This window comes from Engraulis encrasicolus, chromosome 1, assembly GCF_034702125.1.
Source record: "Engraulis encrasicolus isolate BLACKSEA-1 chromosome 1, IST_EnEncr_1.0, whole genome shotgun sequence".
Lineage (NCBI taxonomy): Eukaryota > Metazoa > Chordata > Actinopteri > Clupeiformes > Engraulidae > Engraulis > Engraulis encrasicolus.
In genome coordinates, this window is record NC_085857.1 from 58902368 (window position 1) to 58929328 (window position 26961).

Here is a 26961-nt window from a genome sequence, read left to right on the forward strand (position 1 = left end):
AATCACAGACGGCATCCAAAAACATTCAGATCTCACATTCTGGATACGTGCTAAACTCCTTACCTGGATGCAAGTTTTATCTATATGGAGATCTTGCGCTATAATTCCTAACCCTGCATGGTGTAGATATGGTGTAGCTGGTCTGTTGCTGACAAATAACTCCAATTTCCTGTTTAACTCTACATCACAAACACTTCAATGTATGCTTCAGGGTATGCTTTTGTGAAATTTTATAAAATATATAGAGAACGAAATAAACCGTTATTAACCGGTTTTGTGGATTTCAGAATAACGTTTCTGTTCAGGAACAGTTGAAGACCATTTCGTTTTCGTTTCTGTTTCTGCTCCTCATAAAATTGCGTAAAATTCCGTTCGTTCCCGTTTTCGGTTTTCGTTCCTTGAACCAGTTCGAAGCCCGGATGAAGACTGTAGAACTTTATACAGAATATGTCCATTCATAAGTTGATGTCCTCCTAGGCCAGGGGTACTCAATTAAAAATCCCAGAGGGCCAGTTTTTCCAAATTCCTCCCAATAAAGGGCCAATACGAGCCAAACCACATTGCCGCTTTGATAGTTTCACTGCATGTGTCCTTGGCATTAACCTGGTCCTTTAGCGTTTTAAGACTCTTAATGTTCTTATGATGTAGTTGAGCTTTTTCAGCAAATAGTGAATAGGATCACAGGCCCTTCCTCAAGGAATTTTTTTTTTTTCCGAACAGCCACCAATAATATAAAGAAGTCTTTTTTTATCCCACAACCAAAAGTTACAGAAAATACTGCGAAATGTGCTTAGAGAGTGTTAAATGTTTGATTGTCAGGCAGACGAGACGAAATCGCCCCCCTGGTCGTTGATAACGGCAGTGGAATGTGCAGAGCTGGCTTTGCAGGAGACCATTCTCCCCGAGCTGTGTTCCCCTCCATCTTGGGCAGGACCATACATCAGGTGAGAATCGATGAACTGACTGGTTTTGTCTTTTTATTAGGTCCAGTGTACTTTGTATTGTCAGGGTTCAGTCTTTCAGTCTTTCCATGCCATCATACTAATTTCATACTAATTTCATTCCCACAAAGTGTTTGGGATGCCCAACTTGAGAAATGATTTCGTCACGTGCTTTGTCTACATCGATCGACAGCATCAAAGTCGATCGCACCCAATGTGTCATTGTTCCCCACCCCACTCCCTTGTCCCTCTCCCATTCGCTGATTGGTCTGTTACACTGAGTCCAAGAAGTATTTGAGCCCCTGCTGATTTTGCCAGTTTGCCCACTAATAAAGACTTGATCAGTCTACAGTGTTGAGCGTGAGCGCGTTCAAAAGAACGCGTTCATTGAACACGCTCATTTTTTCGTGAACGTTGAACGTTAATAAAGAACTTGAATGTGAATTAATTCACATTATATGTCATGAACGGCAGACATCACGATAAATGAATGCTGGAATTTAATTTCCATTGAAAGCTGAGTGACATCTGTTTTCTCTTTTGAAACGCAACGAGAGAAAGTTTCCCCCTTCTGTACTCTCGCTGGTGCCGCTTGTATCATCAGTCAGAATTTCTTTGGACATAGTGCGCAATGCATTGCGGGCAACGTAGTGTCCGGCTGAGAATAGTTGAATAACACAGGGCTAGTTATTGCTGCTTACGCACGACGTTACCCGTGATGAATTGCGGCGGAGAAAGAGAGGGAGGGAGAGCGAGAGACAGACTGACAAGCGCTGCATTTTTTTAAAAAATGGCTCGTGGCAGTGAGCAGCAAAACCAAGTAAGGACATTCACAACGTCCTTTTTAAAATTTGAAACGGCACATTTAGTTAAAACATCCATCCGGTGTGAATGCATGCACGCCCTCGAGGGTCATAAGTGAGGAAAGGGGGAGAAGACCCCTGCCAAGCCCAAATGTAAATTAAACTTCCAGCAGCCTTCAAGAGGTCCGTGGTTGTCTCGGAGCAGGTAGATAAAGTGATTATTGACTATTACACTGTGGAAGATGTACAACCTCTAAACAAAAAACACTGTATCACACGTGTGTTATAAGTGTACATAACATAGGCCTAGCCTACACAGTTTCCTTCAAAATATATAGGCCTATATATTTGTGCATTTAACTTTTGCCTTCATTAGGCCTACCTTCATTCAAGACTTTTGCTCATGTAAATGAATTCATACACAAACAGATAGGCTATAGGCCTATATTACCATATAAAATTATGTATAAGTACTTATGTAATAAGCAGGGGTGGAGTGGGAGGACTTTTCTCAACGGCACAATTTTCCCCTTGGCGGCCCTTTTAAAGAAAACAAAAAATATAAAAAACAAAAAAGCGAACAACATGGTTTCCTTACCAAAAAGACTGCAGTCGTACTACATGTGGACATTAGTGTTGTCAAAATATCAACCTGAAGTGGAGAATTGTAGCCTACACCTTGATGAAATGCACAGCCAGTGGTGTATTGTATGTAAAAAGCAGGTATGCACCCATTTCAAAATTTTAGGGATTATAGTATACTTAACCCCTTAAGACACGGCTTTATAATTTTGCTGTTACCAGTATGGTAATGACCAAGTCATAGTGCATTACTAAAGGGCCTGTGTTGTGTCATAGTATTGTAGTGCTATGGTAGTTAAATTTCAATGACTATTACCGCGTGCCACAGGAGGTAGGCCGTGCATTATGGGGTTAAAATTGATTGATCCATTATTTACAATAGCACAAATATACGTATATAGTATACCCACATCAAAAAATTCTCAAATATATAGTATACCCACTTCAAAAAGTAGACTACACCACTGGAGCCATCATGACAGTCCAAAGCATTCATAGAACTAGTTGCAGGTTTGGTTACATCACGCTACTGTTCCATGCAAATGTGCACTCCACTGTCATTTTAACAGTTTGTAGGCCTAATATCGTTTAAGGAAGACAGGATGAGCACGGGCACAAAGTTTTGAGTGTGGGGATTTTTAGAAGAGTAGGCTTCAAAATATAGTATAGTATAGCTTACAAAATGTCTGTCTACATTGTGCAATAAGCCCACCATGCAGCAAATAAGCCAAACCTAGCTACTTCAAAGCTCAACCATAAGTCAACAAAATGTATAACCAAACGGTGTAGGCCTACCTTAAAACGCTGTCTTCGTCGCAGCAAATGTTTTTTTTCTTTTTTTCTTGCAATCACTCTACTTTAATCCACAGCTTAGCCTACACACCCAGCACTGGTCACATCAGAATCTTGTGTGGTAATTATTTTGTTCCATTTCTTCAGACATTACATAGCCTACATCAGGGGTACTCAATAGGTCGATCGCGATCGACCAGTCGATCGCGGAGGCAGTATTGGTAGATCGTAGGAGGACACTTAAAAAAAAAAAAAAAAAAAAAAGTTCCCTATGGATACCCAGGATCTGACAGGCTAACTCCAGGCGTCTACACTGCCCTACACTGTATGGTATAGCCTACCATAAACACAACGACATCTTCAGATAAGGAGGATAACTGTCAAGCGCCACACTCAAACTCTTCATAAGTCATAACATCGGAGCACAAAAAAATAGGACGGCACGAGACGTTTGCCGATACCGTGCGCTATATGTTCAGTTAGTAGCCTACAGGCAGCGTCACCGCTCAAAAGAAACAGCCAGAGAAGAAAACAACCGCCCGAACACCGGCAATCCCCTGATTTCCCCCCTTTTAAACAATGCTCTGAGAAGTGCAGGCAAGATGCAACTCCCGCATTGAGCGTGGAGTTGGCTACTTCGATTAGATTTCATAGGCACGCGTGCGAGGGGAGAGTGAATGATGTGTGCCTGTTTAACCTGAGTGCAGGCGCGTCTTTTCAAATGGTCTGTTCAGCGCGGCCGCTAGACAGAGAGCGCGATTTTCGGTCCATTCAGTAGATGTCTACTTGTTTATTTTTTGGAACTTGGGATGTCTGTAACGTCCACGAAGATAATAACATCCACGTGAAAACGCCAAACGCCCGCAAACCGCTGTTCTGTCTCTCACAGCGGCATTAAAAAAGTCCTCCACGAAATCCCAAACCAACAACCCTTCAAATAGGTGACAGCAAGCATGCACACATGAAATAACACTTCAGGGAGGGAGAAAATAGCTCTGCACTCATATTAAAGTGAAAAGGGGATTACATAAAATCTGTCCAAAAACCAAGAGGGCACATCAATAACTTCATTAATATTAGGCTTATGTTAATTTATGAAAATTACATTTATCATAAACTTGATAGCCTACTATGGTCTCCCTTTGTGATCAAAAACAGGCGTAATTTACAGTAGGCCTAAATAAGGTCTGTATGAGGTTGTTATTCACCGCTGATTCACCATTCATTATTATTGATGTGTAGGCCTATATAGGCCTACAAATACATTTTCATATTGTGTTAAAATTGCCTTTCTAACAGCTGTATTTTCGAATGTTGTCCCCCGAACCCCCAGTAGATCACTTCCACACACCCATCTCAATAAGTAGCTCACATGTTGAAAAACTCTGAGCACCCCTGGGCTACATCATAGATGTGCCACATATAAATATATGTATGATAATAATATTATTTCGACTATAAGGAGATATACCGGTAGTTCTAACAAATCAAAACAAAACCCATTGCTTCTGTTAGGTGCAGTTCTCTTCCTTACCACTTGGTGGAGTCTGTTCGTAACCCAAGTCAATAACCACAGAGCAAGTGAATCTGGACTGGCAGACTGTAAACTGTAACAGTCATGTGGAAATCGGAAAATAAATCATAACTTATTAATATTTCCATCCTTTGGTAACCAATCTAAATATCACAGGTTCTTCAAATACTGAAAACGAAACTGTGTTACTAAGATCTAGTAAACTTCCGCGATCTACGGTGTATGAAAATTATCAGTAGAGAAGGGGTGTGGCCAATTTACTGTTTGACACCGTCAGTGAGGTATTGCCGTCTGGTACACGGTATAAATACTGGCTAGTCAGCTATGATAACTCACAGTTACGTGGAAAGTGGGTAGTCAGCTCTATTTAGTACATTTGCATGACTACAGGGCCAGCTGAGAACGCTAAGCGGACGCGATGTTACGTTTCACGGCCGCGGCCCACCGGGACAAGTTCCCGATCTCCCAATGGCCATTCCGCGTCTGGTAATAAGTCCTAATTAATACAATCAAAAATGTAATAAATAAATCAATCAGTCTCATTTGATTTGGATATTAATCTCAGTATTTCACAATGAATTGCAAAAGATCAAGACTAATAGGAGTATTTGAAGAGTTCAGATGCAAAACCCCCTAAGTACCTTTTCAGAAAATAATCTTAATTCATTTTTATTTAATACAAAGCTATCAAAATTGCATATTTTTTATTTTATTTATGTAATATAACTTTTTACATGTATTATCAAGTACATGAATGTAAACCAAACCAACAACGGGGCTCTCTAAAAATATAGAAGTGCAGGTCTTCAGAAATGGAGTTAGGGGGTTTTGCATCTGAACTCTTCACTTGTACACGTTGTGATTGGCAGTACAGTAATGCAGTCACCTTAATGGTATGAGACGGGCTGTTCACTGTGACTGTCAACACAAGGGCACAAAACTCAGTTGAAGGCTTTTAAATGTTCTAAGTAAGTTGATTCCGTACGTAGTGTACACAATGCAATAACAGACAAAATTTAATGAATAACTTTTATTAACTACTAAGCAGTGTTGGGGGTAACGCGTTACTAAGTAACGTTGTTACATAATTTCATTACTTTTGGCAGTAACTTAGGAACGTAACGCATTACTCTTTAAATTTCAGTAACGTAATTACAGTTGCTGCACTGCTGTAACGGTTGTTACTCGTTAATTGAGCCTTTAAATCGTCTTCAGGTTTGCTGATATTAGTTCTAGATGCGCGAAGCTCTCTGTCTGGGCTGTTTTTTCCCCAAACCCTTCTCGAGCTCTCGGATGTGGGTGTGTGAGAGCGCGCGCACGCAGACTGATGTTCCTTCCTCGTGCATGCAAGGTCTTTCACTGGGACTTTCATGAGTCAGTTGCGCTGTGATGTGCTTAACATATACAACAATACTTGGAGTTCCACCATCATTTTTTTCTAACATTACGCCAGGTAAAGTGAAAGTGATTCGCTGCGCAGTTAAATCTACAGTCATTCTGAGTCCACCCTTACGCAAATGTATGAATGAAACAGCTGTACCCATCGCAAATGCCATGGTCTCTGTTGTAATCACTGATTATATATTGGTTAGGTACAATGCAAAAAAAACCCAGTTTGGGTAGCTCCGTCAGCAGCAGCAGCCAGCGCGAATCAAGTAGACTAATTGGGAATAACGTGAGAACAACAGCGCAAGCAACACTATTGCGTTGAGGCCACGTTCTTCAGGCTATTCAAATGTGCCTGATCACACCGAATGGATTCTGCATTCTAGAATCCTTAATGATAATGTTGATGCATACAATCCAAGGTCGTTTTTAATCAGGAAACTGAAAGGATTTGGAGTAGCTAAGCTGCAAAATCGAGGAGAGGAAATATGTAAGCCTAGGGTGTCCTTACCTACAACATTTCTGTTTGGTATGGCCACCTCACCCTACTCATTCTGTTTTTATTCAGTGAGACCAAAGGCAATTTTCATGCTGAAATGACAATAAAAGTCTATTCTATTTTATTCTATTCTATTCTATGGCGTAATGTTAGACTAGATTCAAATGTATTGACACTGTTATAAATAGGACTACAGGGCAATCATGAAATGCATTTTAGATGTGAGAATGACAATAGGCCTAGGCCCTATATGAGGGATTCCATAGAGGTACAGTTTGCACATATTAAAATATTAGGCCATTTACACAGCCGGCCTACAACCTGGGGAAGCAGGTGTATTATGAGTTGTGCCACTACACTGGTTAAAATCCCTTTTCCCGCGAAAAGTAAAGTAAAGTAATAAGTAACGAGTTACTTTTTAAATTTAGTAATAAGTAAAGTAACTCAATTACAATTGAAAGCAGTAACTAAAGTAAAGTAACCAATTACTTTAAAAAAGTAACTTACCCAACACTGCTACTAAGTAATCTAAATAAAGCATTACATTCAATGTCGGTTAAATGGAATAATACAATCATAAGGCACAAATATTATAAAACAAGGAAGGAAAATAAAAGAAGAAAAGAGGGGAAAAGAGAGAGGGAGAGAGAGGCTTCTAGCCTGTGTGTGTGTGTGGGTGTGGGTGCGGGTGCGTGTGTGTCCCTTGTGGACACGAAATGGCGGACCAAACGTGTGTGTGTGTGTTTGGTCAAGCCAAGCTAGCATTGGCTACAGAAAGTTCAGGCAGAACAACAGGCTATGGTAGCTATTGGCTACCTAGTCCAAGGTAATAGCAGGTAGACCTAGCTCTCGGTGAAGCTAGGGGCCTGCAACGGTGTCTAGGATTTCTGTAATTAATGTACGCTATTCCAAATGGTAGAGAGAGAGAAAGAACCGAGACAGAGCAGGGAGTGAGAGACGGGGTTGTCTAGGGCAATATCGATAGTCGACTACAAATATGGCAACTCACATGTGGGGAAATATTGTCTAGGTATGGGAATATACACAAAGCTGGCTAGCGTTAGCTAACACAATCTCAGAAAGTTGCAGAGAGCACAGGACAATTAATGACTCTCTGGCGGACAGTGCAGTGGAAAAGTTCTACAGAAATTGTACCGAGAGGCACATGGGTTGTCCTGGGGTGTCTACAAGAGTGATTATTCTCGAGAGAGGGGGAGAGAGAGAGAGAGAGAGAAGCAGTGACTGTGTCAGGAAGAACGGCTTATGCTGTGGAGATTAGCAGATGGCTAGCTAATCAAGGCAGGACCTGTTGTACAGTAACAAAATAACAAACAGGCACGCGCACGGAGGTTTAATAACTGCACGATCGCATTCGAGAGGTTCACGGAGCGTTCCAAACATTAATATGCATCCAAACAATGCTTGAAAACACTCCGATCGTTTCGAATGAGACGTAGCAACTAGTAAACAACCGGGAGAAAGTTAGTGATAGCAGGTTGCTAACTAAACAAAAGGGGAGACAGAAGGGAATCAGACATGTATATGAAAATCAGCTAAGCTTACTTCAAAACATATCTAAACTGACAGTAGAGTTATATGCCCAGATATGCCTACTGTGAACGATGGAAAGGCTTCCAGCCTTTTCAGGAGAGAGAGTGGTTATCCTCAGAGTGTATAGACGAGTGTCCAGCAGCGCACAAAGTCTGTGAGTCCAAGGCGTCCGATTCTCGCTCCAGCGAGACAGGAAGGGTTGGGAAAGGTTGCTCGCACAGTCCGGCCGTGCGATGCTTTAGGCGTGAAACTCTTGATGCATCAAAGTTCCACAAATGAATCCGGATGAAGTCTTAAGCAGGAACATCCAGGCTACCGACTTGTTAATGGGCTACTGCCTTCCAACAGTAGAAACCAAAGACACTGTTGTCTCTGATTGAACTTTGCAAAGAAAATAAACTTACAGCTGTGTAGGGATGAACTAAGCGTTAAATTATCTGTATTTGACCTAAATATCAGATAAAAGCTATGTTCAGAGTTTTGTGTGCACAATCTCTTTACCTGTGGCCACACAGGTCCGCATAGCAGGATAGCCAGCGGCAGAAGAGAAAGATGGTAGCTTCGAGGAGGATGTCATTACCAGTGGTGTTGCATTCTGGGATTGGGCTACTAGTTGCGCTAGGTTTGTGTACGGCCCCCTAGTGGAAGGGAGGAGAAGTGGCCCTACACATGCATGATGGTGAGGAGGATGTTCTTGGGATCACAGACAGTAGTTCTCTTTCTCAAAACACATTGAATTGTGTTAATGCCGAACAGCTTGATTTTGTTTTCATCTGACTACAGCAGCTCCTTATCATATCCTAAACTCAGGTGGGACTGCACAGGTTCCTTCTGAAGTAGAGGTACCATGTGTGCAAAACAGGATTTTAATCCTCTGTGGCATTAAGTGCTACCAGTAGTTTTCTCAGGGATTTTTGTTCCAGTAACTTTGGTATCATTGCCTAGTTCATCCCATACAGGTCTAGGGTGCTTTCTTTCAGTTCTCATGATTTTCAAATCCCTACAAAAGGTAAAATGTTGTATAGACAGGCTGATGGATTGTCATTTTGTATTCCTTACATTTTGGAAGAAATGCAACAACAGTTGGGTCCTTAATACCCAGTATCTTTCTTGTGACTTTGTGGGCCATTTAATCTTTGTTCAGGTCTAAAATCGTGTCCCTGATATCCTTTGACCGCTCTTTGGTCTTTCCCATGCTGTTGAGGTTGGAGAGTGATTGATTCACTCATACTATGGACTGATTCTGCTCATTCCATATGTCTTTTATGCATGTTAGTATGTACAGGTGTCTTTAACTCAGATAACAAGTTGATCGGAAGTGCCCATCAGGTCTGTGGGTCCAGAACTGTTACCAGTTGGCAGGGGATCAAATACTTATTTTGCCCAATGAAATAGAAAACTGTACAAGTCAACCTTAATTGTTCTGGTATGGAAATGATCTGTGTGTGAATTAAGGCCCTTAAGTGTGTTTAAGTAACCACCCTGCCTGTGTCTAAGGGTGACATTAGGCTAGATATAAACGTCTTCCAATGGTGATTATACTGTATACATGGTGAGAGTTTTTCTGTTTTTTTGGTTTAGGGACGAGACGCGTATGTCGGAGACAATGCCCAAATGATGAGGCATAAGCTGAGGCTGAAGTACCCCATCGAGCATGGCATCATCACCAACTGGGACGACATGGAGATGATCTGGTGCCACACCTTCTACGACAACCTCCGCGTGGACCCCGCGGAGCACCCGGTCCTGCTCACTGAGGCCCCCCTGAACCCCAAGGCCAACAGGGAGAAGATGACACAGGTACACATCTCATCTCCTGTTTCGCTCCCTCCGTGATTTCCGTCAACTATTGTACACCTTTATTCTTTTCTAGTGCTGTCAGAATTGTCACGTTAACTCAACGCCTCTTTAACGGCGATAATTTTTTTATCGCGAGATTAACGCGATGTGACCCTGTGAAGTTTTTTTAATAAACTGGCCGATCGCGGGTTGCAGCGATAGCTTAACTACAATTCCCAGCATGCACGAAACGTTAGCAGAACCTCCTGCTTCCCACTTAGTGGGGTCGTAGGCATGTGCATTTTTTCTCAGTCATTTCAAATTGGTGTTAAAGTTTGGTTTTCACTTCCAAGTTGAAGTTTAGGGTCTATAGAACAATTTGGGTTCGAGTGTCAAACACACAGATAACAAAATGGCCTGCGGGGGGCGCTCTAAAATATATAAACTGCTATAACATTTTATTAGTTTAACCAAATTTAACATATGAGGTATGCATGGATTCAGCATGAAGAGGAGGAGCTGGTGAGCTAAGTATTTGGTTACCAGATTAAAGACACACTATGTAATAAACACACTTTTAGCCCATGGACAGCGAAATTCAGGGTTTTTTTAAGATAAAGGGTGGAAATGCCCTCCAAGTTGCAATGAAACATCATTTATTGTTACAATTGTTACAAGTTATTGTAAATAAAGCCTGGGATATCATTCAACTTGATTTGTTCAGAATATCCCTGAAGCACAAAGATACTTACACAGCACGAAAAGGGGGATTTGTGACAATGAACTCGTCCCTAATCGTCCACGGACTTGCCTAACTTTCGTCTGATTTTGAGCGCTTGAGAGAATCAAAACTATCAATTTTGGTGACACCTAACTCGCCCGGAAGCGAATCGCGAGCCGCGTACAGGTCTCACAGCAGGGTGTTAATGGCCCAACGATTACCACATGAAAGGCAATGACAGCCAGCCCGGAACGCGGACTAGCCTTGCTCTTATTGGACGAAAAAGACACGTGACTCAAAGTAAAAGAGCTGCGCTATTGGTTAGCAGCTACGACCTTCTATTGGTCACGTTGGATTAATTTATGCCTACCGTATACAGTAGGTGCAAAAATGCAAAAATTATTATTACTAATATAGCCTACCTAGGTTGATTTTACTTTGTATATTCACATCATTATAGGCTGCACTGTGATGGGGCTTTAGCATGCATGATGTGAATTTATTGATAAAATGAAAATGAATGAAATGAAAATTATTTTTTAAAAAACGCTTTTAATATCACACCAAAGCAAACAATGTACACACACTTTGACAAGAACCATGCAACTACACACATACCCTGCAAACAATAGGCCTATACTCTATATGCAGTGATGTACACAGCACTCAGGTCACAAATGTACAACTAGGAAACATTTCATTACCGACAGGTTAAGTTTGGGCAGGCTGTCATGCTTTAGCGTACGTATCGCACGCTAGTGCATGGTGCGACGCATTTTGAATTCAAAGCGTGCTCCTCAACGCAACGGTAAAGCGCTTTCATGCACTTTTGACTAGTGACGAGGTTTGCGCAGTTTTCCCGCCGTGTCGGCGATTTTGTTTAGTCACAGCGCATTCTGTTACTAAACGCAAATATGTTTTGCTGTGCCCTAACCAAAACCACCCCTAAACCTAACCTGTCAGTGAAGTAATGTTTCTGCTGCTTTACTTTGGCCAAGAACAGCAAGATTAGGCGAATTTCTACCTAAATTGTGCCTAAACCAAAACCATCCCTAAACCTAACCTGTCACAGGGCGTTGTGGAGCACGACTTAACTTGAAAATGCGTATTGGACACACGCGATAGTGAGTTCAAAACAGCGTGTCATAGATACGCTTAGCCTATGCATGATGTTTGGGAAGGGCACAATTCATAAAACTCAGAAACATACAATGCTTTTTCAAAAAAGGGTTCTATGTTCCCCGCTGCATCCAAGTAGACTGCTGCCACATTGCTAAGAGCAGGTTGTTGTTACATCTCTGACAGGTTAGGTTTAAGGATAGTACAAAAATGGATTTTAGTAAAAGTTGTCAATTCATAGTAAATATGTGGTAAATATGAAAGTAAGAGGAAAAATACTACAGGTACTGCCTTTTAATACAGACTATACAGGTATGTACAACATTATAAACATTGCAGTTGATTTCATGTTCTTCAGCCAGGGTCTACTGAAGGTCTCTGGTCACTGCGTCCTTGTCATACTGCAACAGGCACTCAGTCTCACTTCTGGGAGCTGTAGAAACAACAAATAAATTAATACTTCACCATGCACCTCATATTGACATAGCAAATATATCAATAAGCAAGTCATATTGAGCCCAACAGGGATAATGTCCTATTTCAGTCTTCTATGGTCTCATGCACTATGTCTCCCTGCCAGGATATGTAGGATGTAAGAAAATAAATCAAAACATAGCAATGCACAGCATTGAGAACGTATCTATAAAGTAGCACAAGTCATATTGCCAATGTAGGCCAGGGGTGGGGAACCTATGTCTTGAGGGCCGTTTGCGACCCTTGAGGCCGTTTTATCTGGTCCCCGATATAATTTTAATGTTATTCATCTTCACATAAAATATGACATATTTTGTAAAGGAACCTTAGAAAATACATTTGCAATACAATTAAGTTATATTCAGGGAAGCTGAAGAAGGTGGTGTTTGTTTAAATGTGGCTGCCTTCAATATAGGTCTAAAGTGAAGGGGAAAATCCTGGTTTGTGTTCATAGTACGGCCCTTGGAGAACTTTTACGGCCCCTCGGATGAATTTGAATTGGCCCTTCGAATGAGAAAGGTTCCCCACCACTGACGTAGGCTATAGGTTAAGCTTACCCTCTTCTGCGGTGAGACTGTGCCCATTTTGGGTTGACCTCCACACGCGTCTGTAGCACAGCACACAGGATTGCAGGACACAGCATCCTGCAGGACACTACAAAAAAAAAACACAAAAAAAAACAAGGGGAATGAATAAATTACCTGACCAGTTATTAAACAAATGAAAATTGATGTGCCAGAGCTGTGGTAAAAGTAACCTTGGGTCCAAATCATCTAGGCCTAGGGTGTGTGTGTGTGTGTGTGTGTGTGTGTGTGTGTGTGTGTGTGTGTGTGTGTGTGTGTGTGTGTGTGTGGTAAATCCAGTGTTCACATTATTCAGATATGAGAATTAATTAATTCATTCATTTTAACTGACATTAGTACATACCCATATCAGTGCCATTTCACCCTGCCAAGACACTGGACCTGGGTCTATTGGAGCTCTCTGCTCAGGGTGTCCTCATTATACTGCAGCAGGCACTGTTGTTTCTATAGTTCCTAGAAGTGAGACAAATAAATAAATACTTTGCCATGCACCTCATATTGACATAGCAAATATGTCAATAAGCAAGACCTATTGAGCCCAACAGGGATAATCTTACACTATATCAGTTTTCTGTGGTCTCTTGTAAGATTGGCCCATCACCATTCTGCAGGACACTACCGTCTCCCTGCCAGGATCTGTAGGATGTAAGAAAATAAATCAAAACATAGCAATGCACAGCATTGATTACTTATCTATAAAGTAGCACAAGTCATATTGACAATGTAGGCCAGGGGTGGGGAACCTATGTCTCTAGGGCCGTTTGCGACGCTTGAAGCAGCTTTATCTGGCCCCCCGATATAATTTAAATGTTATGCAGCTTCACATGAAATATGACATATTTTGTAAAAGAATCTTAAAAATTACATTTGCAATACAATTAAGTCATATTCAGGGAACCTGAAGAAGGTGGTGTTTGTTTAAATGTGGCTGCCTTCAATATAGGCCTAAAGTGAAAGGGAAAATCCTGGTTTGTGTTCATAGTACGGCCCTTGGAGGACTTTTACGGCCCCTCGGATGAATTTGAAGCGGCCCTTCGAATGAGAAACGTTCCCCGACCCTGACGTAGGCTATAGGTTAAGCTTACCCTCTTTCACTCTTCTGCGGTGAGACTGTGCCCATTTTGGGTTGACCTCCACACGCGTCTGTAGCACAGCACACAGGATTGCAGGACACAGCATCCTGCAGGACACTTCAAAAACAAGGGTAACGAATAAATGACCTGTCCAGTTCTATAAAAAAGAATACCCTGAAAAAGAACACCCTGTTGTTTCTACAGCTCCTAGAAGCGAGACAAATAAATTAAATACTTTGCCATGCACCTCATATTGACATAGCAAATGTATCAATGAGCAAGTCATATTGGTCACAAAGAAGTTAATCTTACATTCTTTCAGTCTTCTATGGCAAGTTAGGCCTTCAGGTGACTCGTCTTCGCCATATTATGAGACAGCAGCCTGTGAAAACATGGCAAATAGAATAACCCATTAACCTTGGGTCCTAATATAATACATGGACATAAACTAGCCTACATTATTTAGACAAGGTCGGTAGACCTCCACGTGAAACAATAAGAAAAAGTGACCATACATAATTTCAATTTCTTGAAGAGGCCATCTACACTTATTTGTGCAACAAGTGCTGTTTTGAGGACCCATACTTTTTAAGGACAGGTTGCCTACTGTTGCAAATGCCAGGGTATTTCACATTGATTTCGGGGTGTCGTGCTCAACTTGACCACTCTGGTCGACATTGAGCTCGCGCTGATACATTGGGCTCGCGTTACTGAGAACGATTCCCTGATTGACGCTCCCAACGCAGGACGCTCCCCTGTCGGCTCGCTCCCACTAGCCAGACTATCGATCCCACCGCCATATAACGGAGCTAGTTATCTTTTTGATGTTAGTTTTTTTTGTTTCTAACCCTAACCCTAACCCTAACCTTGACCCTAAACCTAACCCTAACCCTAAATTGCTTGTATGTGGCAGTGTATGATAATACGTGAAATATAATCGGGTGGGACTACACGTCCGGGAGTGATAGAAACACCTGGGACTGCACGTCCGGGAGCGATCTCAGTTGGGAGTGTCCATCTACCACCGTTTCAAAGTAGTATGGAACTAAATTATATCCCACCTTTGACTTGATTTTACGCCGGTGGGTCTTGGAACCCCTGTGTGACTGCCTAGGTTTCAGGATAGAGAAAGTAAAACAAAAATCATTGAGTAAAATCGATGGGGGACAAATTGTAGCTTTTGTAGACAACGTCGCTACTTGAGGAAAAATAGCATTACTACAGGGATGTTAGCTACTCGATACATAGTAGTGACGCTACGACCAAGCTACTAGAGAATGTAATTAAACTAGTCGCTTCGCTACCGCCCAGCACTGAAAACCAACATACCCAGACGGCACACCAGTCTTTCCAACGTCGCCTAGATGCATTTTTGCCGCTGTAAAGTACATTGGCACGGCGTCTAAGCGTTAGTTCATCAGCGAAATACCGGGCAGACGTGAAAAATGAGCAGTGCCCAGCATCTAGTTGATGAGCTAACGCAATAGCATGCTAACGGTAGCCTTTGTCTATCTTTAGGCAGGGGAAAGGCAACTGAGAACGAGCAATGTCAAACAATTTACCATCAACAAGTATACTTAACATATTCACTGTTTCACCACAGCATTTTGTCATTACGATGCTCGCAAGTCATCAGAATTTACTAGCGTACAGCAGCAACTAGCTATTAGTGTAGTCACATTGAGGGGACTTGAGCTACCAGCTATGTAAAACGGCTGTGCCATAACTTAGCAATGGCGGATCTGTGTTCAGAGGAGCTATTCAATCGCTCTTGAGTACTGAAACTTTAAACCACAGTTGAGTAAAATGTACTTACATGTATATGACGCCCATTTTCCGTTGGTATGTGAGGAACTTTTCCCCCATATCGCCAAGAAACTTGTAAACCACACAGACAGAGCGTGGTTCTCTTCAATCAGGAAGGTGATGTTGACCGCGGCTGATGGCTTCTTTGTGGCTTGTGTGTGGAATTCGCATTGTGCCAATTAGTTTTACTGCCACCTAAAGGCTTGGTGTAGAACTAATTTAACCAGAGACGGTCTATTTTCAACTAACTTGAACAATCCTTGCTTTAGTTCAGAATACCATTTAAAAACCAGAGTGGCCAAGCACATTGATGTTTTTCCTCAAAAGCAGCTGAGGAACCTTTTTAATTCGAAGGGTCACTTCAAAATGTATGTCCAAGAAAGATCATTCAGATGATTCTATTTTGATAGCCTATTCTGTAGGTTCATTTAAATGTTTATAGCACAGATCAAATTGTTTGATCAACTTAATTTCTGAGCTTATAGTATCATAATAAAATGTACTGACAGCAAAGCTGTGGCTAGTAGAAAGGTTTAATGCAGGGGTGGGGAACCTTTTTCATTCGAGGGGCCACTTCAAATTCCTACCATGGTCATAAAATCCTCCGGGGGCCGTACTATGAACACAAATCAGGATTTCCCCATCAAGGCCTATATAGACACCTTTAGGCCTATATAGACATATAGACATCTTTAAAGGTAGACACCTTTAAAACAGTCCCCACCTTTTCTAGGTCCCCTGAATATAACTTAATTGCATTGGAAATGTAATTTCTAAGATTCCTTTAGGCCTGCAAAATATGTCATAGGCCTATTTCATGTGAAGTTGCAAAACATTATAATGGGTAACACTTCCAAATAAGGGGCCATAATTGACAGTAAAGTAGCTACAACCTAATACTTAAGTAAGGGTTAATAATCATTACTTAATGGCACATTAGACACATATTAATTGTTATTAATGCATTAGTAAGCAGTTACTTAACTATTAGATAACTATTACCTTGTGTTACAAGTTAACAGCATATTATTATTTAACTAATAGATAAGTAAGGGCACAGTTAATAGTTAAGTAGCTATCAGGTCATACTTAACTAAGGACCAAAAGTAACACTTACTTAATACAAAAGCAACGCATAACTAATGGTTATATCATACATAAATATTGGGTTTTGGGACCCTTATATTAGAGTTGGCTGAGGATAACTAATGGTTAATTAATAGATAGATATTGATGTTTGGGACCCTTATATTAGAGTTGGCTGCGGATAACTAATGGTTAATTAATCGATAGATATTGGTGTTTGGGACCCTTAGAATAGAGTTGGCTGAGCATATCTAATAGTTAAGTAATTAATCTACTGTGACATCAAGTTTTCACTTGTTCAAATCACTGTAATAGTGGCAACAGGAGCCATTATATAGCAAGGATTGGACGTACACTTCTCAATGATGGTGGGATGATGAGATGTAATTTTTTCATGTACCACTTATTAAATTTAATGGTAAAAACCCTACAATAAATGCAGAACATTATGAAGAGTAACAGTTTTGAAGCGAAACTAAACCATTCCTTTGTGATAATTAGGTTAATGTTTGAGAATATTAGCTCCAAGAAGAGCAGTGCATGATGGGTACGCAATCTATAGACAACAATAATTCGGTATTATTTAATCATTAGATATGCCTTACTTTTGTATTGAGTAAGTGTTAATTAAGGTCCTTAGTTAAGTATGACCTAATAGCTACTTAACTATTAACTGTACCCTTACTCATCTATTAGTTAAATAATTATATGCTATGAACTTGAGACACATGGTAATAGTTATCTAATAGTTAAGTAACTGCTTACTAATGTTTAACATGTGAATTAATAACAGTTTATATGTGTCTAATGTGGCATTAAGTAGTGATTATTAACTGTTACTAAATTATTAGGTTATAGCTAATTTGTTGTTAATTATGTTAATTATAATTATATATATGGCCCCTTACCATGTGTCTCAAGTTAATAGCATATAATTATTTAACTAATAGATAAGTAAGGGTACAGTTAATAGTTAAGTAGCTATTAGGTCATACTTAACTAAGGACCTTAATTAACACTTACTTAATACAAAAGTAAGGCATATCTAATGATTAAATAATACCGAATTATTGTTGTCTATAGATTGCGTACCCATCATGCACTGCTCTTCTTGGAGCTAATATTCTCAAACATTAACCTAATTATCACAAAGGAATGGCTTAGTTTCGCTTCAAAACTGTTACTCTTCATAATGTTCTGCATTTATTGTAGGGTTTTTACCGTTAAAACTAATAAGTGGTACATGAAAAAATTACATCACATCACCCCACCATCATTGAGAAGTGTACGTCCAATCCTTGCTATATAATGGCTCCTGTTGCCACTATTACAGTAATTTGAACGAGTGAAAACTAGATGTCACAGTAGATTAATTACTTGACTATTAGGTATGCTCAGCCAACTCTATTATAAGGGTCCCAAACACCAATATCTATCGATTAATTAACCATTAGTTATCCGCAGCCAACTCTAATATAAGGGTCCCAAATATCAATATCTATCTATTAATTAACCATTAGTTATCCTCAGCCAACTCTAATATAAGGGTCCCAAAACCCAATATTTATGTATTAATTAACCATTAGTTATGCCTTGCTTTTGTATTAAGTAAGTGTTAATTTTGGTCCTTAGTTAAGTATGACCTGATAGCTACTTAACTATTAACTGTGCCCTTACTTATCTATTAGTTAAATAATAATATGCTATTAACTTGTAACACAAGGTAATAGTTATCTAATAGTTAAGTAACTGCTTACTAATGTTCAACATATGCATTAATAACAATTAATATGTGTCTAATGTGGCATTAAATAATGATTATTAACCCTTACTTAAGTATTAGGTTGTAGCTACTTTACTGTTAATTATGGCCCCTTATTTGGAAGTGTTACCTTATAACTATATCAGGGGCCGGATAAAACGGCCTCAAGGGCCCTCGAGACATAGGTTCCCTACCCCTGGTTTAATGGTTAGTGATTCTGAAAAACACCACTGGGCAGCGTGAAAAAAACATACACACACACAGACACACACACACACACATTTTAGTAAAAGGCCAAAAAATGCCCTAGGGCCCCCAACAATCCCGTTGCCTAGGGACCCCAAAATCCTAGAAACAGGCCTGCCGACCCCCCACTCCCTCCCACCCACCTGACCTCACCCCACCCCACCCCACCCCACTTGAAATTGACTGGGGCAGCTCCCGACCTGATCACTGGCATTTACATATTAAAGGCTCTTCTAAGAAGGGGATGGGAGGGGGGCATGGGGGAGCCGCAAATGCTGTGGCTTGAGGTATGAGGCAATTTAAGGTGCAAAACTCATCCACAAATTCATCTTTTCATGCAGTGTTAGGATACCTATACGCAAATATGGCTGCATAAAGCCTATGTGATATTTAGGACCCAACTTGCAACTTTGAGTTTATGAATTTAGGATCAAGAGTAACTTTTTTCAATCAAGCCATATTCTATTCACACATAAAATTACAAAAAATAAATCAATAATAATAAGAATAATAAGAAGAAGACTGCATTTCCGGAGAGACAATGCTATTAGTATGCTTGTGGCCTATGCACACACACAGAGCTGTTGTATACACAGACAGAAACATGAGGGAAAGAGATAGAGGTCTGAGTGTGTGAGTCTGTGTGTGTCTGTGTGTGTGTTTGTCGGTCTGTGCGAGAAAGAGGTGTGTGTGTGTGTATGTGTGTGTGTGTGTGTGTGTGTGTGTGTGTGTGTGTGTGTGTGTGTGTGTGTGTGTGTGTGTGTGTGTGTGTGTGTGTGTGTGTGTGTGTGCATGTATGGAGATGCTTCAGGTGCCTTTCAGCAATGGGTGGGTAGGGAGAGGTAAGGGTGGGATTCAAACCTGCAACCCTCTGACAGACCAACACCCTACCCAGTAGGCCACTGCCACTTACTGTATAGAGTGGCCACAGCAGCATATTAGGCCACAGTTGCCCAGGTGACAGCAGAGGTCTAAAGATCTACAAGGCTGCATGTGTGTGTGTGTATGAATGAAGATTCTAAAGGCGAGTTTGGCAGTCAATAGCTGAGTAATATGTGCAGCCTTGTTTTTACGCTGTCATATCTCCAAAAGTTTTGCAAGTTGTCAGATGATATCGACACACAAATGGACAACCCTGCTCTTCATATCAAAGCTGAGATCACTTTTCTGGGCCAAATGGTTCAGTCAAAAAAATGACATATTCAGGCCTATGCACTGAGCTGTTCACACATTTTTTTCCAAGTGAATGGGGTCACATCATAGAGATTTTAAAACTGCTCCCTCTGAAACACTTTTAAGAGTTAGCTTATGATCTTCACAAAGTTTGTATTCAGAGCCAACCTCTCTGACAATGCCTTTACCTAATTGATACCTAGTTAAAAACCCCAGGACAGGTCACCTCTCACTCTGCCACAGTTTGTGACATCATCATCTTGACCATTCTACCATTCATTTCAATGAGGGGGAAAACAGAGAAAACTGAGGAAAAACAAGTCTGGTGAACGAATGAAAGGGGGTAGGCCAGCGAAAAATACACCACCCTGAGCCCTTTTCGAGGCGTTCGTTTTGGCACTCAAACTAGGTCTCTATCTCGAACGCTGCAGAAATTCAAAGCCGGCATACAAATGAATGGCGATTCCCATAGGCCGACGTGAATGGAAAAATGTAGAATAATAATAAACTGTTGATAAACAATTAGTATGCTTTCCCACAAGCATACTAAATAAACTGTTGGATAACAATTAGTATGCTTGCTGGGGGCAAGCAGAGGCCTTTGGCAAGCATACTAAATAATACTATAGGACTATTTCATACATGGTAGACACAATCATCTGTTGTTTTGAGGACATGTCTGTCATCTGAGAACTGTCCATTTGTTACCAGCGCAGTTGACAGGAATGAAAACCGTTCTTATTATCTGCATTTGCCAGAAATGCCTGCCAATCTGGTAACAAATGAACAGTTCCCAGATTTGGACTACACTACCAAAAATGCAGTTGCCAAAGATGTATTCCAACTAGAGGTGAAGTGCAGCTGTACTAGTACTTGTACAAATAGACCTGCCAGATCTCGGTGCAAGTGCATGAAGGCAGAGTTAAAGTGCACACCTCTGTGCAAGTGCACATGCAATTTCTAAGACTGAGCACTGACTGTTTTTGTATCTGTTCTCCGACATAGTTATTGTAGAGTGGAGTATTGGAATAAATGTTAGCCCTATGGTCTGTTTGTTTTTTGAATGTAGGAAAAAATGATGTTCCCCATAGTATTTATTATTAGTATGCTTGCCAGCGTTTCCGGGTGCCATTTTTATTCTACGAACCATTCGTTTTGAAGAACCGCTCAAGATAGAAAATCCGTTCAAAGACCGAAACGTTCGGCTCGGTCATACGACCAGGTTTTGTATTTTTCACGGGGGTACCTCGAACTCTCTAGCGCCACCAACAGGAAAACGGTAACTTTTGAACCGTAGGTCCAAATTTCAAAAACTTGGTATCCCTGGAATCCTTGGACCAAGGCGAATCCAACGCACTCTATGACGTCATTTTCCGCCTGGATAGTTTTCCCTCCATTTTGAATTTTGTAAAAATCAATAAAAATGGCGCCCCGCCCACAATTTATGGCGGATCGTCCCGAAAACAAAAAGCAAAGCATGTTCAGAACGGGATACATCTACCCTAAAAGTTGCGGAGCGATTGATTGAACCGTCTTCGAACAGGAACCAATCGAATTTGCCGGCGAGGACGCCAAACAGGAAGTGAGGTCATATCTCGGCAACGCCTACTCGTATCACAACAAAAATTGATACACATTATCCTTACTATAGCCAGGGACTACATACCAATTTCCGTGAAAATTGGAACATGGGGGGCGCCACAATTAGTGAAAATGTGTTTTAGCTCATATTGAAGTCGCCAAACAGGAAGTTAGCTCATATCACGGTGAACGACATGTCAGATCACAACTTAATTGGATACACATGACTGACATCACCCCTAGAGTTCAAATGACAAATTGGAGGATAATTGGCCACTGGGGGGCGCCACAATTGACGAAACTGTGTTTTGGCCATATTGAAGAGGCAAAACAGGAAGTTAGCTTATATTTCGGCAACGCCCATATGTATTAAAACCACAATGGTATTCACATTATCCTTGGACCAAGCCGAATCCAACGCACCCTTTAACAAAATTTTGGACCTCGGAAAGTTTTCCCGCAATTTTGAATGTTGTAAAAATCAATAAAAATGACACCCCTCCCACATTTTTTGTGAGAGTGTTTCGAAAATGTTATCAGATCATGTTCAGACTGAGATACAGCTACCCTGAAAGTTACGGACTGATTTCTTGAACCGTCTTTGAACAGGAGCCAATCAAATTTGGCGGCGAAGACGCCAAACAGGAAGTTAGCTCATATCTCGGCAACGCCTACTAATATCACAACAAAAATGAGTACACATTATCTTCACTATAGCCAAAGGCTACATACCAATTTTTGTGAAAATTGGCCCCTGGGGGGCGCCACAATTAGCGAAATTGTTTTAGGTCAATATCAGCCCCATTTACACTATGGGCCAATGGCCTCAATGTATTGGCCCAGGAACTTCAGCCAAGTAATTTAAAGCTATTTGGTGCTATTACCTTAGCCCAAAGGGTGCACAACAAAGATATGCAAGTGTACAATATGGTGTCCAGGGGGTGGTACACCAAAAAAACATGTTTTTGACTTTTTGACTCTTATGGGGTGTTTGTGTTAGATTCTGTATGTTAGATTGTGTGTGTTTGTGTGTGTGTGTGTGTGTGTGTGTGTGTGTGTGTGTGTGTGTGTGTGTGTGTGTGTGTGTGTGCTGAACATGGATGAAGAGCAATGCATGAAGGGCAACCTCCACGAAGGGCAACATGCATGAAGGGCAACGCATGCATGAGGGGCAGCGAATGCAAGACGGGCAAGCATACTCCAGCATTTTCTGTGAGGAAATGCAATCTAGTTATTATTATTATTATTATTATTATTATTATTATTATTATTATTATTATTATTATTATTATTATTATTATTATTGATTTACTTTCTTCCAGATATAAAGTTTTTAAGTTGTGAATAAAATGATGGCTTGATTGAAAAAAGCTGGTACTCATGATCCTAAATTCATAAACTCAAAGTTGCAAGTTGGGTGCTAAATATCACATAGGCTTTATGCAGCCATATTTGTGTATAGGTATCCTAAGTATCTGTGTGCTTCAGGGATATTCTGAACAATTCAAGTTAGGTGATAATCCAGGCTTTATTTACAATAACTTGTAACAATAAATTATGTTTCATTGCAACTTTGAGGACATTTCCACCCTTTATCTTAAAAAAGCCCGGATTTAGCTGTCCATTGGCTAAAAGTGTGTTTATTATATAGTGTGTCTTTAATCTGGCAACCAAATACTTAGCTCAACGGTTTCTCCTCTGCATGCTGAATCCATACATACCTCATATGTTAAATTTGGTCAAACTAATCAAAAGTTATAGCAGTTTATATATTTTAGAGCGCCCCCCGCAGGCCATTTTGTTATCTGTGTGTTTGACACTTGAACTCAAATTGTTCTATAGACCCTAAACTTCAACTTGGAAGTGAAAACCAAACTTTAACACCAATTTGAAATGACTGAGCCTAATACGACCCCACTAAATCCCCTTCCCCTTGTCTGTCTCCGTACTCGGCTTGCTAGGAGGAGCTTTCAGTCTGTGCATTGCAGTGAGTGAGGTGGTAGACAACACCAGCCTGACAGCATCTGCCTGTAAAATAAATGATTTACAAAGCTCTCTATGCCTCGTTTTTAAAAGTTATGGACTAACATTTGTTGCAAACAGTGTGCTGAAGGACTTGATTGGTTGAACAATAGCTGTAGCCAATGCCGGGGTGCACATTAAAGTGATCGGGAGTTTTCCCGGCCCAAACCATCGACGTGGCCCACGGCGACAACTCATTTAAACTTTTTTTTCTTGTGTCTTATTCTTGCATTAATATCAATTAAGTTGCAACCGCCAGCTGCATCATAGTGGATTAAATAGGTCCAGAGCCCCTTCCTAGAAAATCTGTGGTTCTACTACCATGTAAGCAGCATAATTCCCCCCGACCCCTCCCATGTGTTCAGATGGTGTGGCCCAAAACTCGTCTTTTTTAAATCACACTGGCGCGAAACAGAGCGTCAGTGATGGAAAGCAGAAAGAGGGCTAAAATAAAAAATAAAAAAAGAGAGAAGGCGGCGGCAGCCAAATGTATAAATAACTGACATCTTCTCAAGACAAACTGGTAGGTTACTGAAAGAGATATAGATAATTGGCCTGGTTGTGAATATTATCATATAACGTGGCGAGCGTTTGCAACTGTCACAACTGTCAACTTACTGTCAACTTTTAAAAATGTCACAATGTAGGCTATAGGATTATCTATGCTTTAAAGTGCATTCCTATTTCCGTAGAAGAACCGAAAACTTGTTGCTTTACATGCCAGTTAACCATTTTGATTAACAGATTCCCAAACGCTTCATCATGCTTTATTTGTAGCATACCACCAGCGCGCACAGGTTGACGCAATAGACATATTAGATAGCCTATGCAAATAGGCTATAACGTGGCGATGTTTGCAATGTCAAATCAACTGTCAACTTACTGTCAGCTTTAAAAATGTCACGATGTAGGCTTTTATGCTATGGTTGAAATGTATTCCTATTACCACCGGCGCGCACTATTAGTTATTAGCGCAATGGATATAGGCCTATTAAACAGGGGGTATTACATTTGTTGTTAAATAGCCTATTTGTTATTAAATGCACGTCAAACATGCTGTTTAAATCATTTATAAGTGCTGTAGCATATCAATATTGCTCTTGGTTCGCGCGCACAGGGACTAAGGGTGGGCGATATATACCGTCTGCGAAGTTATCGTAAATGTTGTTTTGACGATGAGTAATTTTGCAATATCGAGATATTTTTATGAAGACGCTAAAATCAACAAAAGCGCTGTGACAGGACTCATTCAGACAGTGACGACAGCCAAGCCTTTCAGCCAATAGTAATGTAGTTGTGAACTGGAGAAAAAAGTCTGTGAACCAATGAGCAGACAGCGCTGAAGGGGGCGCGCTGCAGCGTTTTGTCAGTCAGGAGAGAGAAATTTCCGTGTCACTCGTGCACAGACAGCTGGGCACTGGAGGAGAGTTGCTGTTATCTAAATGGTGGATTTACATGTGGAATTCAACCATTAAACCAGCCATTGCATGATGCTGAGGGCGTTTTGAAACTACTATGTGCTTTACTTAGCAACCGTCTGTGATTATGGAAAGCCAAATGGTTAGGAAGATAAATAGCGTTGTCTCTGGTCTGAGAAATCGCTAGTTAGCATGCTAGTTAGCGAACTAGGCTAAGCAATGTTGTTCTCTACAACTATTAGTGGCTGTTACTCACTACTCAAACACCCACCTGCATACAGATGGCATAACTGCTTAGGTGGACAAGTACTGTTAAGTTAGATTGGTGCAGTGAGTTAAATTACAATGTGTGAAATTCAACACATGCAATTTGCAGCTGCCCTACACTGTAAAAAATTTGAAGAGGGTTTACTCAATAATATTGTGTCAAGAAAGTGACACGTGATATAATTGATTATATTTTATGACTACAATATTGATTAAAATTAATTGAGAAATATCACTTAAATTTACGGGACAATAATATATACCGGCTAATAGAGGACACTATAGATGTGTGTTTTATTTATTAAATGAGAGCTTATATTGCTTAAAAATAATGAGTAAATTTAAAAAAAGATTTATTATGAAAAACTCTCAATTTAAATGTGCAACTTACCAAAGTTAATTTAAGTAATATTTACTACTTTCTCCTCATATTATTTACATTATATTTGCTAGTTTTATTTGCTAAAGGAGACTACCATGCACAAAAGTAGTAGGAAATTAGATAACATTTATTTGTCTTTCCCACTTCAATTTAGCAACACTAAAATGGGTTGCTCAACAGAAAAAAAACAAAAGCATATTCATTTGTGCACACAAAATACAAACAAGTTTTAGAGGAATGCACCGTGTGCAATGTTTATGTAAATAAAGAAAAAAAAGTAAAAAACAAACAAAAAACACATAGAGAGTGAGCGAGATCTGTGTAAGGAGTCTCCTGAAAGGCTCTAATGAAGAAATAATGACCTCACTGTGTACCCGCAATTACACAAACGTGTGTGTGTGTGTGTGTGTGTGTGTGTGTGTGAGCGATAGTGTGCGAGCGAGCAAGCGAGCGAGAGAAACAGAGTTTGAGCAAGCAAGACCTGTAAGAGGAGGCATCAGAGGCATCTCTAAATAAAGAACTAAAGAACTTGCGAAGAAGCGTAAGTGTCCATTGCACTGCCTCAGCTCAAGTGTCCATTGCACTGCCTCAGCTCAAGTGTCCATTGCACAGTCTCAGCTTAAGTGTCCATTGCACTGTCCATCGCACTGCTTCAGCTCAAGTGTCCATTGCACTGTCTCAGCTCAAGTGTCCATTGCACTGTCCATCGCACTGCCTCAGCTCAAGTGTCCATTGCACTGCCTCAGCTCAAGTGTCCATTGCACTGTCCATCGCACTGCCTCAGCTCAAGTGTCCATTGCACTCTCAGCTCAAGTGTCCATCGCACGGTCTTAGCATAAGATTGCTAACGGCACAGTAGATATAACTTAATGCATAGTTCACAGCTTCAAACACATCTACAGACACATCAGATATCAACAAATCAACCGATGATGGCATAACACATTTGACTTTTTTGTGCGTGTCAACCTGCTTGAAAAAGTAGTGTTTGGAGAAATTAAAAGGTAAATCTTTAAGTCATTAAGTTCTGAAAAACTGAAGTCAAGTGTCCATTGCCTCGCCTCAGCTCAAGTGTCCAGTTCGGCATTTCCTTAGTCCAACAACTTACTCTTCAAAGTGTGCAGCTTTGGGGACTGCTTCGAACAGTCCAGCTCCAGAAGGAGCTTCTGGAAGATTTCAAATGTATATCTGAGCTCCTTAGGGTAGGCCAGATTTAGTGCATAAGTCAGCCCGAGGAGCATGCAGCAAGCCCTGGCAAAGGTACCAGAGTGGTGAGAACTTTCACTCCCTCAATGACGACACCAACATCGCTCGGAACCCTCTGCTGAGCTGGGACATGATGCTGTAGAGTCCAGCGGATTTGGTGAATTGATCATTGCA

At 40.7% G+C, this 26961-nt stretch overlaps 1 protein-coding gene and 1 long non-coding RNA gene across 2 annotated transcripts in view; one reads left to right on the forward strand and one right to left on the reverse strand.

Moving 5' to 3' along the window:
• Positions 1 to 202: 202 nt before the first annotated feature.
• Positions 203 to 26961, forward strand: part of LOC134456053 (actin, cytoplasmic 1-like) — a 51890-nt gene continuing 25131 nt past the window's right edge. Inside the window, exons 1-4 of the mRNA XM_063207488.1 lie at positions 203 to 212; positions 829 to 944; positions 7485 to 7502; positions 9670 to 9888. Coding sequence (XP_063063558.1) covers positions 203 to 212; positions 829 to 944; positions 7485 to 7502; positions 9670 to 9888 — 363 coding nt within the window. The remainder of the gene's footprint in view (positions 213 to 828; positions 945 to 7484; positions 7503 to 9669; positions 9889 to 26961) is intronic.
• LOC134456173 (uncharacterized) lies at positions 11904 to 14140 on the reverse strand. The gene is made up of 4 exons (XR_010036242.1): positions 13851 to 14140; positions 13323 to 13401; positions 13109 to 13218; positions 11904 to 12835 (listed from the first exon to the last, which is right to left on the reverse strand). It is a non-coding gene; the product is annotated as an uncharacterized LOC134456173 (long non-coding RNA).